This window comes from Thamnophis elegans, chromosome 9 (assembly GCF_009769535.1).
Source record: "Thamnophis elegans isolate rThaEle1 chromosome 9, rThaEle1.pri, whole genome shotgun sequence".
Classification (NCBI taxonomy): Eukaryota; Metazoa; Chordata; class Lepidosauria; order Squamata; family Colubridae; genus Thamnophis; species Thamnophis elegans.
The window spans coordinates 56342478-56357104 of record NC_045549.1 but is presented as its reverse complement, the minus strand read 5'-3'; the positions used below and the strand labels follow the sequence as shown (position 1 = coordinate 56357104).

Here is a 14627-nt window from a genome sequence, read left to right as displayed (position 1 = left end):
GTCTCTTTTGGCGCTTCATCTCCCGGATGTCCTCGGTAAACCAAGGAGCCCTCCTGGATCCACTGCCGCGGATCAGCCGTAAAGGCGCAATCCGGTGGAGAGCCTCAGACGCTGCTGAGTTCCAAGTAGCAACTAAGGTCCCTTCACCCCCACCAGCAGCCGGAGGAGCCGAAGAGAGTTGCTCATCCTTTCCCTTTGGAATGGGATGAACTCCCACTGAAGAGGACAGAGATGGAGCCTGGCCCACGGAACTATCCCTAGTTAGAAGGCCAACCCAAAGGGAAGAGCCCGGTACTAGTAATGGTTCTGCCCGGGGGGAAATCTCAGATACCTGCGATGTGCCAGAAGAATTGGAATATGAAGGTAGCCTCTGTCAGGTCTATCAATGCCAAGAAATCCCCCTTCCAGATGCCCTGAAGGATAGACTTTCGGGAGGACATCTTGAAGTGTCTATAGACCAAGGACCGGTTCAGACGCTTGAGGTCCAGAATTGCCCTCCAGCCCCCCGAACTCTTCAGGATCACAAACAGGTTGGAGTAGTGGCCCAGCCCCCTTTCTTCTCGGGGAACTACCTCCACCGCCTGAATGTCAAGAAGATGTTTTATGGCCTGATCCATCAGGTGGCGGCACTCCAGGCTCGGAGACGGAGGGAACGACCAGAAGAGATTCGGGGGGTGGGGTGGAGTCTTGGACCAATCAGCCTTTGAGAATACCCCACACGTGACCACTCCCTCTCTTCCACTAGAAAATTTACACAATATTTTCCCATCACTGTGAGTATGAACCTATGGTACCGAATAAAATATGGCAGTGCCTGCCACAAGAGTGGCATGGTGATGCTCTGAGTGTCAGGCCTGCAGTTATGTTCCTTTTTAGGATTTTTGGCCTGCCATACTCTATTATTTTCCTATGATGTTTCATTAGTGTAGTAATTGGGAGGGGGAATAGAAAGAAGTAGAATTGTGGAATATGTTGTTGTCATTCCTTTCTAGAAGGCCAAGGTCATCTTTTCCTGTGATGGATTTATGGGTGTGGGGATAAGATCATGAACTTTCAACTGGGTGGAATCCCAGGGAGTTTTCAGATTTGGGTTCCACAGTCGTTGCCAACATGTCTGACTTATTAAATTGGAACTTTAAGGATAGCTCTGCCTTGGACTCTGATTTAATTCTGCATGATATTTGGAACGCTGACACTGAGATTTGGTCACTGTGTTAGAACAAAATGTTGGATACAAGGGATCAGAGGGAAGATCAAATCTAATGAAGCTAAATATAAGACATTTGCCCCCTCCCTCCTTGGGAACGTAACACCAGTAGTCATTTCTGATCCCACTGGATTGGCAAGAGTCTCTCTCACCTCACCATGTGTGTAAAATGTTCAAGTTATGCCTGCCTGTGAAACAGGAAGTTTTTAAGTTCATAGAATCCTAGGGCTGGAAGGGACCTTGGAGGTTTTCAAGTCCCACCTCCCAAAACAGGAGTCCTTATTTTTAATGTTGCTAGAGGTTGAAGTTAAGGTAAGAAAAAACTACCACAGGCACCAGAATGGAAATCAAAAGAAGGAAAGAAGGAATTCCAAGAAAAAAAGAAAGAATTCCAAGCAATGGAATATTCTGTATTCAATAGCCATCATGTCAAAATGTGTGGACTTCAGCCATAGATTATTTTTAATGTTTTTTTAATGCCACTCCTTACACTCTGTGAATACCAAATGTCTTTTGGCACCTCCCGCATTCAGGTCAAAAGCCTCATGCAAAATAAAGCCCAAGATTCATGCTCACAACACAGAAACTTTAGATCCAGTCCTCTACAATCTGAATTTTATCACTATTTGTTGCTATGAAGATAATTAAGAACTATAGCTGCATATTTATCCTGCTCTCATTTTTTCTCAGAGGAACTAGAACAGGTTAGAAAAGAATAATAAGAGACCTAAATAAAACCATAGCAATAAGATCAACAAAAGTACAAAAATTAAACTTTTAATGTTTGCCGAGAATGACTTGGCTGCGTGCCGTTTGGGAATCCCAGATGTTGATATTGAACTCAGAAAGAAAATAATGAAACCTTCAGTGTTCAAAGGCCAAACTCATATCATCCCCCTTGGAGCACAACCATCATTGTACTCCTCATCTACCAAATGATGTATTGAAATGATATTCTACTATCTCCTTCAAAATGGCTGCTGTAATTCCCCCTTTCAAAAAAAAACCTCTTCTCCCCAAAATGTCTTGATTTATTGATATGTTGTAATCCAATAGTGGGTTTCAAAAATTGTTCAAACCTACTCTGTGGGTGTGGCCTCCTTTGTGGGAGTGGCTTGCCACCCATGTGACCGGATGGGAGTGGCTTGCCGCCCATGTGACTGGATATGAAGATGCCGACCACACTTGTCAGAACCACCTTAAATTACACAGCACTGGCATGCATAAGAATATGATGTAAACTTGTTTTTTAAAAGGCATCTTTGGTTTGCATTAAAACAACTTCAACACACACACTGTTCTGATTGCACCACAAATGCAGTAGTCATCCTTACCTTTCACAGAGGCACTGAGTTTTATAAATATGAGCATGATAGTGTAGAATAATCATATCCAAGCACCAGTGGTGGGTTTCAAAAAATTTTGGAACCTCTCCTGTAGGTGTCGCCTACTTTCCTGGGTCCACTGGTGGAACCTCTTCTAATCGGTTCGGTAGATTTGACAAACCGGTTCTACCGAATAGGTGCGAACTGGTAGGAACCCACCTCTGTTGTAATCTCTATATTATATAAAATACTAGCTGAATACCCATGCTCCGCTATAAACCCATGTGATTGGGCTTGATAAATCGACACAGCTTGAAAATTAATGAATAGTTACCATCGGTCTCTTTTCTCCCCTTCTCTCCCTCAGCCTTGCTCTACAAAATCTTCTCCTATCCTATCCCCTTCCCTCCCTAAGCCTGGTCCCATAGAAGCCCCACCTATCTTATCACCTTCTCTCCTTCAGGCTCCTCCCCAAACTCCCAGCCAGCAGGCCAGATGGGTCACATGCCGGCCCCATCCACATTTAAGTTTTTAGGTTGGGAGGGGGAGTAGAACCTCTAACTCTCTAGCATCAGAATGTTAATAATAATATAAGGAATACTAATGCTCTGATGGTCATTTTCAAAAATCCTTTGTTACTGAGCACCTAGAAGGCAAGTGGAACATGTGTGCCAAATTTCAAGTTTGTAAGCTTTACGGTTCTGGAGATTTCATGATTCCTGTGTGAATGTTTTCACATTTATATACATACATACATACATACATACATACATATGTGAAAACATATATATATATATATATATAGATAGATAGATAGATAGATAGATAGATAGATAGATAGATAGATAGATTGATTTGCAGATGGCTATCAATGCGAAGGAACAAGTCTATCCGACAAGAAGTGACATGAATATAAAACACAACCAAAACAGTATTAAATCAGGCTGAATTAAATTAAAAAGTCAAGGGAAATTAAATGATCTTCCAGGAATATGGGAAAACAGAGATATGCATCTGATGTGGGTAATGCTGCACTATGAAGTCAGTTTCTTCCGCAGGTCACACCCTTCCCTGCAAATCCTAGATGGTATTGGCAGGAGTGGGGGCAGAAAAAGTTAATAAGGTGGTCGCAATCACCCATTTAAAGGCTACCCTTTAAAAGATGCCCTGCAACTCTCTCTGCTTTTCAAAACTGATTGAGGTTTCTAGCTGCAAAGAAATAATGAGGACATGAGCGTGGATAGTCAGGACTCTGGCTGGGTCACTCTAGGACATTCACAGAGTTGTCCCTAAGCCACTCCTGTGATGTCTTGGCTGTGTGCTTCGTATCATCATATTGGAAACTGAACGTTTGTCCTGTCTGAGGTCCTGAGCGCTGTGAAGCAGGTTTTTATTGAGGATATTGTATTTTGCTCCATTCAGATTTTTCACAACCCTGACCAGTTTTAATTTCCCAGTCCCTGGTGCTGAAAAACTCCATCACAGCATGATGCTGCTACCATCATGGTTTGCTGTTGGGATGGTATTGGGCAGGTGATGAGCGATGCCTGATTTCCTTCAGATGTGATTTTTAAAATTGAGGCCAAACAGTTCAATCTTGGTTTCATCAGACCAGAGAATCTTGTTCATCACCATCTGAGAGTCCTTCAGATGCTTTCTTCCCCCCAACTTCAAGCAGGCTTTCGTGTGTTTTGCACTAAGGAGAGGCTTCCATCTAGCCACTTTGCCATAAAGCCCAAATCGGTGGAGGGCTGCAATGATGGATGTCCTTCTGGAACTCTGTCCCATCTCCACACAGAATCTATGCCAGTTGTCAAAATACCCAAAATCTGATCATTGACCATAGGGGAAAGGTGTCAGCCACTGCAACTTCAAAATCAAGTTGGCATCTGTAATAACTTTAATTAGTCACTAAGCGACCAGTCATAAGTTGAGGACTATCTGTACAAATTGCCTAGTAATTTCTTTCTATTTTTTTTTTAAAATACGTCAAATGGAAAGATTGCTGGGGAAAATAATTACACTTTGGACTCTAGAAAGGGTTCACTTCTACCAGTGGTGATAACGTCCTTGCAGTCCTTCAGGTAAACAAACACTAGGAACACTTCCAATCCCTGCTCGCTAAGTCCAGCACATGGAAATGCTGAAGAGGAGATGTACTGCATACAACTGTCTCCAGAACCTGGGGATCTGACTGTGCAATGTTTTTATTGCACATGAGCAGCGCCTCACTAAAGCTCACACAAGACCAGGTTTAGTCATGATATCTCAATGAACACCTGGAGATTAGCAAGAATTCAGGGAAGTAGGTGTGCAATTTCCTCCCTCACACATTGGCAAAATGCCACCCCTCCCTCCCCCATTTTTAATCTGCCCAGGGTCCTGTTCAAGATGAAGATGTACCGAAACACCCACAGTGGAGGAATAGATTGCAAAGATATCAAAAGTGGCCGAAGAAGCAGAACTGAACTAAAAAAAAACCAATAAGAACTTTTATAAAAGTCTGGAAAACTTTTATGGACATTTTGCTGAAAATGAAAAAGAATGAAACAATGTGTGGATTTGACGACGGAAAAAGGATTAAATAAGGAACTGAAGGGTATTTGTGACATTGATAGGAGAGGTATGAGTTTGTAATTACTGAGGTAAGACATCACTTCCTTTTCCTGACTCTTGTTAATTGAATAATCTTTTTTTTTCTTTGACTGTACTGATTTCTGCACTTTTTTTCTTTATTTTCATACTTGTCTCTAGTCTTTGTAAAAGATAAAACACACACACAGGCATTCACGTTCTTAGACCTAGGACCTGGCTCTTAGTGAGGCTATCCACAAATGACGCTTTGTACGAGGTAGCTAAAAAGACGGGGTTTATGTGTGATGCACATAACAAGGGCAGGACTGCAATCACACTGTTTTGGCTGCTGCCTTGAATGTTGAAACAGTGTTGAAATACATCATGATTGAACTTATTATATTTAAGAGTACGAAGACCAAAGAAAAGAAATTCAGCTCCATTCAGATCAGACTAGTAGTTTGCAATCAAGAATCAGCAAATGAAAATTCTTAAAATGTTTCATTTTTATCTTTTCCTCCCCATTTCTTTTTCAGCTAGGTTTTTTAATAGTATTTGGAGAAAATGTATACTGTTTTTTTCTTTGATGCTGGTTGCTTTTTATCAGCAGCATAGTAATTTTTATCTGTGTTCTGGACCTTCAAATCAAAGATCCATTTCTATTCTTAAAAAGTGCTGCCACCTAAAGAGGTCTTGATTATCTCTAAGGATCTTTTTGTTCTAGCTTAAAATCATTAAAAGCAAATTTCCTACATTTATTATGGTTTTGCTTATGCAAATCCAAAGTCTTCACTTAATGTACCTGCCTACTGGTGATTAAACTTTTCTAAATTCTGTCAAATGTATTACATATTTCAAAACTGAAAACTTAGTCCATATTCACACTCATCAAGGAATATTTGAGGAAAAAAATAGGAACCTTGGATTCTATACATTTATTGATCATGTTTTATGTTCCTTAATTGTTTGAAATCCATTACTCTAAGTTCACGTAGAAAGTTCTTGGATGGATCATGGGAATCCCAGGGCTGTTTGCAAGACTAGAAAATATAAATTCCGAAAGAAGCTAAAGTACTTCATCTCCACTCCCAAGAAAACTATGTGGAAAATGCATTTTTTGCAATATTATTACAATTTCAACTGGAATCGGACTGGATTGGTGATATGTGAAAATTACATGAGGAAAGTAAATCTCCAGAGATACTTTTGCAATTAATATTTCAAGGCCAACTGGTAGAACATCAAAAGATAAAGAATTACCTTTCTGGTAAGTTGCTTTCGCTTACCTTTGTCAAACTACCTACTCTCCAAATATAGATAGATGCTGAATTCCTAGCAATGCTGTGTTGACCAAAAAACTGCAGGAGCTGCTCTACACATTTGGAGGGCACTAAATTCATGAACATTGCTTTAATTGAATTTGAATTATATGAAGGCTTTTGACTCATTTTCATCACTGTAATAGCTAAGCCTTTTCTACTCTTACCCTAATGGATACACTCTGGCAGATTGTAGGGAGAGGCTATCCATCTCTCTTCCTCAAACTCCAATTCAGTTCCAGGATATGCTGCCTCTTATCTCCTCCCCGCTTTCTGGAATGTGGTCTCACCTTCCTCAGAAATCACCCAGGAAGCCCATTACACCAACTCTTCCTCCACAGGCACCATTTCTCACGCCTACAAATGCCATGGCTGATGCCTAAGTTGCTTAATATAATTAAAAGCCAATGAACAAATTAAATGAGCTGCACTCTGGATGAGGGACAGGGTTTGGGAATATTTGAAAAAATACCCTGAAGCTCAGATAAAGCTCATCTCCATTACTGGAAACCCATCCATGCATTTTTGGGCAGGGTTTCAGAAGTTCTTTGTTCCTTTCTACAACCTTCCAATTGAGCTACAATCCCATAATATTCCTGTTGCTTTCTTCTCTGAATATTAAGCCAAACCATCCCGGAGGTAGCTTGGGAAAGTTGGCTGAGTTCTGTCACCTGCTGAAGCTTCAGACATCTACCAGTTCCACAACTGTTAAGATCACCAAGTCTAGTCCATCTCAGATTATGAAAGTCCAAGAACTGAAACCTTAAAAATGTCCTTTCTGCATTGGCAGACAGAACAGTGCAGCAGCTTTTGATTTATTTTAAAAAGAAAAGAAATCTCACAGCTCTGGGCCTATTTCTACATTTGCATTTTTCCAATAAAGTTCAAAACCATCTGATTTAATTCTGAACAAGCCTGTTCAGTTAGACATCTTAGTAGTAGATAAAAGAGAGTTTTCTCTTGATTGCTGAGGATTTTTTCGATACACTTGTGTAATTTCTTGACAACCTTGACTTTTCTTGAGATGTTTTCCCATTTCCCAGTTTTACCTGAAGTTCTACATAGTCTTACTCCATCCAAACAGGAGCCTCACACAATTAGCTAAGGTCAGCTTGGTACCAATGCTTCGTAAGAACACAGATCAAGTGTTTTCAGTTGATGAGAGTACGAATGTCACCAAACTCCTTCCCCAAGATTTCACCCCTTCCCTAGACATCAGGGATATTCAAATAGTGGAAAAAGAGCAAGATTGTGGCATGAATGGGAAAGTAAAACTTTGAAACTTTCAGTCAAAGATACAAACCAGGCAACTTTTCAGCTAAGTGATCTAAAACCAGCAAACATGATGAAAACATTCCAATCTCATTTAAACCCCCTTTTCAAAAGCTTTGATTACTATATTTCTTCCTTTATTTTTCAGGTGCCTTATAATTCAAATGTAAAAAAAAACATGTGCAAAACAGCTCTTGCTTCCTTTATAAAAAGGGGAAAATGTATTGTGTAAGGATAGAGTTGGGGTTTACTTTACACTGACTTGGTCCTGGTAAGAATGATGGTCCTTCAACTTCCATTTAAGTACAGACATGTCTCAATCACTTGGAGGATGAAAAAAGAAAGAATGAATGGAAGAAAATCTCAAATCATACATTTGCAACATCGAGCAATATTTTGATTTCTACCTTATGCCGGACTTCTAAATCAAATGTAAACTGAAAAATTCAGAGAAATGTAAACAATTCCTCTAATTCTAAACACATTCACTCAGGAAACAAATATTGCACAATTCCAGAGCTCTTAATTTCAGATGTTGTTGGGGATCAGCAGCCACATTGTGTAGCTGCTGGTGAGGTTTGCCCACCCCACACACACCAGTGAAATTCACTACATTGCCAGAGACCTTCTGGTTGAAGGACTTTTCCTATTTCAGACTGGCAGAAATCTCAACAGCTGTCAATCCAGCTCAATGCAACTATTGGTAAGTTTGATACTGGTAAGCTTCTTTCTGCTAGCACCACATCCTTGAAGGAAAAACCATTATTACTAGACAGGAAACAAGAACCCCCAAAATGGGTTTCAGGCAACTTTTTCTACCACCATAAGATTACTATGATTTTGTATTTACTGATTAGCAAGACTTTTATATTTATCTGGTGCCTTTGAGATTTCCAAGAACTGTATGTGTCATGTACTCCAGACTTCCTTTGGCAGGGTAAGCAATTACTCAACCAGTACTGAAGCTATGTAGGATCAGCCCTACTTGGTAAACCTGGGAATGCCAGGGCTGTAGCAAAATCAGAGAGTTAAAAAAAACCTGCAGAAAATTATGTGAAGAAACTTGAATGTATAGGCCCAGTAAGCCACCTGAAAAGTTGAAGAAGCATTTTGGAAGAAGACAGTTATAACTGTCTACACAGTTAGGGTTTGAATATTTATCTATTTATTTATTTATTATGTATTTATTTATTATGTATGTATGTATGGGTGGGCAAGGATAGTTGATGCGCAATATACATTGCAACGCTTATTGCAAAGCCTCTCAGCTATCAAACGACAACCCGGCCTTCACGTGGTGCCCCCCGTTCCCACCAATCGGGCTCTGTCGACCCTTGGGACTGGCGTCCCCTTGGGTATATCCAGCCGAAACAGCTTCCATGGATCGCTGTATCCATTCCAAACAGCCTGGTCCGACCTGGAAACGGCCAAAAGGAGGTGTTCGTCTAACCACTCTGCGTCACTTCAAACGGAAAGCCGAAGATGTAGTCATGCGCCCATTCAATCTTAGCCGAAAATCATATGATAGCGACTGGCTGCACCACCTGACAACCCTAGCCCAGGACCGAAGGCAGTGGCGTCAAATCTCCATGGAAGTCACCTATACCCACGATGGGTGAAGAGGCGTCAAGTCAAGTCAAAGTATGTATGTATGTATGTATGTATGTATGTATGTATGTATGTATGTATCTATCTATCTATCTATCTATCTATCTATCTATCTATCTATCTATCTATCTATCTATCTATCTATCTATCGCCTTTACTATTTTTTACAAATAATTCATTTCAGACAAATGATTGTCCAGACTCTTTTTGAAAGCTTCCAGTGATTAAGCTCCCACAACTTCTGAAGGCAAGCTTGGTTGATGGTTCTCATTATTAAGATGTTTCTCCTTACTTCTAGATTGCTTCTACTTCTTATTAAGTAAAGCTGTATTAGAATATCACTTTATCTGATTCTAACCCTCTATTAATGCATCTTAGGATTGCATTGGGTTTTTTGACTGCTGTCACACATTGTTGGCTCTTATTTATGTGATTGTCCACTAGGACTCCAAGATCCCTCTCACTGTTAAATCAACTTTCACCTAGTCCAGCGATTGTTAACTTTTTTGGCACCAAGTGCTGAAACTGGAGCATCTGCATGTGCCAGAACACCGGAACCTGGAAGAGAGCAGCTGCCAGTGTGGCTGTGTGCCAGCTGCTCTTCCAGATTCTGTGTGTGCATGCCCAGAGAGAGACTGTACCCAGAAGAGCAGGTGGTGATGGCACGTGTGCCCACAGAGAGTACTCTGCATGCCACCTCTGGCATGCGTGCCATAGGTTTGCCATCATGAACCTAGGCTATACCTATATAGTTGTTTTTTCTTGCCTAAATGTGAAACCTAACTATCTATATTGAACTTCATTTTGTTAGATTGGACCCAGTGTTCAAGCCTGTCAAGATGTTTTGGATCTTGGGCTTATCTTTGGCTATTCCTGTCAACTTAGTGTTGTCTACAAATTTCCTAAGTTCCCCTTCATTTATGAAAATATTGAAGAGTATCCAGCGTAAAATGGAATATTGGGGTATCCACTGCTTACTTCCTTCCATGTGGATATAGTTCCATGGAAGACTACATGTTGAGTATGATTTATCAGCCAATTAGAAAACCCACCTAGTGGAGGTGCTTTCTAGCCCACATTTTACTATATTGCCAAGAAGTAAGTTGTGGTCAACTTTATCAAATGCTTTACTAAAATCTAAGTATTCTATGTCCACAGATTTCACTGATCTACTAATTTTGTTAAAGAATGAAATAAGATTTATTTGGCATAATCTGGTTTTGACTACTGGCTATAACCTTGTCTGCTTCTAGGGGTTTGCAGATTTGTTGCTTGATTATCTTTCCAGGTACTGATGTCAGGCTGATTGGTCTGTAATTTCCTAGATCTGTTCCCCCCCCCTTTTTTTTATTTAAGATGGGGACCTGCATTTTTACAGTCCTCAGGTAGTTCCCCGTGATACAAGAACCAAGAGACATGTTTCAATGGTTCTGAAATTACATCTGCCAGTTCCTTCAGAACTCTGGGATGCAGTCCATCTGAAGCCATCTAGAGATGACAGGTGTTATCTTATTTTCTTCATATTTTGATTTGCATATGCAGCACACCTTCCTTCAACCCTTTGAGGTGAGGTGAGCAGTGAGAAAGATACTGGCCCATGGTCACCCAGCTGGTTTTCATAGCTAAGGTGGGACTAGAACTCATGGTCACCCACTTTCCAGCTTGGTACTTTAACCACTATGCCAAATGGGATCTTATGATCACTAACATGACTCTACAAAACATAGAAGTGTGATTGTTTCGATACTTAGTTTAGAGGAAAGAAAAGGTGAAACGGAGAGAACAAAGGTTCATTGCAGACCATCTTCTATGTTTGTGATGGATACTACCAGGGGCATCTGAAGGGGGAGAAGGGCTCAACAAAGTCTGATGGCAACATTGACCGTGTGATCAAAGCTGCACCTTTCTTTTTGCACACATCTTATAAATAACTCAATATCTTCTAATTCATTATTTTGCCTTTTCAGTTACTAAATGACAATAGCTCAATAATTGTGGTCAACATTTCCATTCAACTAATCATCCAAATGTCAAAGTGTTTTAGAAATTACTCACTTAACAACATCTTAGAAATTTGGAGAACTAAAGCATAAAGATGTATTATGTGAATGCCGGCTTTGTATAGAAGAGAACACAATTCTGACTGTTATTCTTCTTAGAAAAGAAATGATAGCTAGGTAGGCAGAAGCTAAGAGGTAGACAGGTAACAGGATGCTAACTGTTGGAAAAACACCCAATCCCAGATCACTAGAAATTTAAGACATCTATCTCAATGGTGTCTGATACATTAGGCCTGTAAGGAGGTATTTAGACGTTATAGAAAGAAAAAAATAAAGCTAGTTGTTATGATTCTGCACATGTTCTAAGGCACCATCATATATCATGTGTTCGGGCATGAAATGACCTTCCAGGACTGAAATCAATTCTTCACAAGTTCAAGCAATTGTTGAGATAATAGTATTCCAGATCATTGACAAGTTCGCAAAAGTTAAGATGCTGTATGAAAATATCTATAATAAAAGTACACACATATTCATGTTTAATATGTATCTCATGTTGTCATCCAAAATTGCCAAGTTGTCTGAGACGAGAACTGATACTTTGACAAACTTGTTTAGAAAGTTCTCAAAAATCAGGAGGCTGACCACACTTTTCCAACTAACAAATGTCATCATTTGTGGCACAATGAATGTCAAAGGCTTTCTTGTGCATATTAATAACAGTCAGAAAATATGTGACCAGTCCTGATCTTTGATGCCATTGAGTAATATAAATTAACATGCTTAGAAGTCACCCTGATTGCTGAAACATAGCTGCTACATGTAATTATGAAGACACCCTACCAAATGTAGAATGTTAACGACAAACGGTTCAATTCTATTCACACCTTTAACACCCGATTATAATAAGAAATCCTGTGACAGACTTAAGTAAATCCATTTATAGATAATGGAGCAGTGAATCCAAGTCCCTACATCTGATAATATATTTTGAGGTGAAGATTCATTTCTTATAAAGATGACATGCTGATGGAACATTATTTTCCCTCTCTACTGAAATGTGTACAAGAGCAGAACTAGTGGTGGAAATCGGTAGCTTTGAAGCCATCAAAATATTAAAGAAGTCTGCAAAACCCAGATATATCTTAGCATTGTCCTTCCCAAGAACCAGGCACACCAGGTGAGGCAATAGGTAACCAGGGAACAAATTCAACTGACTACAATCTTATCAATTCAAGCTAATAAGCTTCAATCTTTGTAAATATATTTTCAAAACTTTTTTTTAGTGTAAAAAGAAAGTGATCTCCAAAACGAACATCTTGTAATCATGGAAAATATCAATTGCCAAATTCAAGCTGGACTGCCACAAATCACAAAATTTAATTTGCAAGCTTAAACTAGCAGGAGGAGGATCTAGGAACCGCTAGTAAAAATCTGCAGAAAAGTATCAGCAGCTATGCCAGGCTTTAGTGCCTTCCCTTATTATGAAATATTTCAGGAAAGCAGGATTCTCCAAAGTGATGCAGAAATGGAATGACTATCAGAGCACACTAGATTTGGGAGTTGTATAAATCTGAGAAACCTCGAAATAAACATTTTCCAGGAGCCATGGGGACCTCAACTTCCTTTCAACTTTAGTGGAAGAGAAAACCAGCCCCCCAATTCTAAACAGAAAGCACAACGACGGTTGGAAAGGAACCAAATCCACAAACCCAGTTTAGTGTCTGTAAATCTAAGCCATTCTCCTTAAGACACCAGCCAGAAAGCAGGTCACATTTTGATCCCCATATCCCGCAAGGCAGCCTCTGGTCCGACAATTCGGAGTCCCTTGCACGCCTTCGCCAACCTAACCAAACCCCAGGCCGCCTTTTGCAAGGCGGCCGTTCCCCAACCCCAAAAAATTAACTTCAACCTCCAAGAGAAAAACTTGGAAAGGGACAGAAAAGTAAAGCCATCGAAAAAGCCATTGAATTCCTCAAAGGAGTAGTCCGGCCCTGGGATTAACTGTTTCCTTGCCACGCGCGCAAGAGCAACTTCAGCTAAAACCAAGAACCATCCAGGACATCAGTTTCTGCTCTGGGACCAGCAGGGAGAATCGTATTGGCCGAGCCTCGAGGGAAAGATACCCCGGCCCATCAGATCCTCCAAAGCAGAACTAGGAGGTGGGGATGTGTGCCCTTTACGGGGCATTTCTGCTCCACCGCCGCAACCTCTGGCAGCAAGTTGGGCCAAGTTGCCTTTTCCTTTACCCCCTTCCAAATCATGCAACTGGCGAGTGCGTGTACGTTGGTTGGGGGTCGCAGAACACCCCACAACCCCGCCGCTGAGATCTTGCGACGATCACGTGTGCCCAAGAAAGAGCTGGCTGGGAGGTGCGCCCCCCGCTCGGTCTTCCAGGCGGCGTGGAGTTGCGGTGCACCGGGCCAAAGACGGAGGTGAACCGTTCCGAGGCGATGCGCCTGGGCTGACTGCGCGCACTCACCTCGGAGCGAGCCTGCAGCCGCTTGTTCATCTCGTAGATTCGGTACTCAGGCTGCACCATGTAGGGCGTATGGCGCCGGTAGAAGGGGCCGAAGGGCGAGGAGTAGAAGGGGTCGTGCGACGCGCTGGACATCGTGCCTGCTGGCCGGAGCTGAAGACGAGGCGCGCAGCAGGGGAGCGCCGGGCGAGCACATGGGCTGGGGGCTCTGCGCCCTGCAAAGTAAGCGGCGCAAGGCGGGGGCAAGCAGGGAGGCGGGCGGGCGGGCAGGGAGGAAGAGAGGCGGGGTTCGCGACTGGCTGGGAAGGGTTGCCGCCGCTGCTGCTGCTGGAAAGGCAGGGGGGCGCTGGGATGAAAGCTCTCCACCTGGGTTGGGAAACCGCGGCGGTAGCAGAGGGTGACTTCCCGGTTACACGGAAGCCCCTGCGATCACCGAGCCTATAGATGCAGGAAGAGAGGCAGAGCGGGAATGGAGAAATGGAGAGACCGCGCAGGCGAGCGCGCGCGCGCACAGATCCGGGGGAAAGTCGCCCACCCCCCCACCCCGTGCCAAGCGAGGACCCCACTCGGCACCACTCCCTCTCCTCGGAAGGGGGTCGGGCACACCTGGGTTTGGTGGCGCTGCCCGAAGAATGCCTTGCCTCTCCGCCCCCCACCTTGGCGCGGGTTTCAGTATGGTTGAGGGATGGCCCAGCTTTCTTTGCGCTCCACTGTCCGGCTTTGCTTCCCACACCCGAAGCAGCGGTTTTCATAGGAAGGGAGAGCGGGAAATGAGAGAGCAGAAGTCATGTGCATAAAAAAGAAGCGCCAAAAGTTTGGCAATGAAAGACACTCCCTTTGAGA

The 14627-nt window shown here is 42.2% G+C and overlaps 1 protein-coding gene across 1 annotated transcript in view; it reads right to left on the bottom strand.

The window, feature by feature from the left end:
- LDB2 (LIM domain binding 2) overlaps positions 1–14202 on the bottom strand; it is a 124374-nt gene extending 110172 nt beyond the window's left edge. Inside the window, exon 1 of the mRNA XM_032223545.1 lies at positions 13788–14202. Coding sequence (XP_032079436.1) covers positions 13788–13919 — 132 coding nt within the window. The 5' untranslated portion in view covers positions 13920–14202. The remainder of the gene's footprint in view (positions 1–13787) is intronic.
- Between the last annotated feature and the right edge of the window lie 425 nt (positions 14203–14627).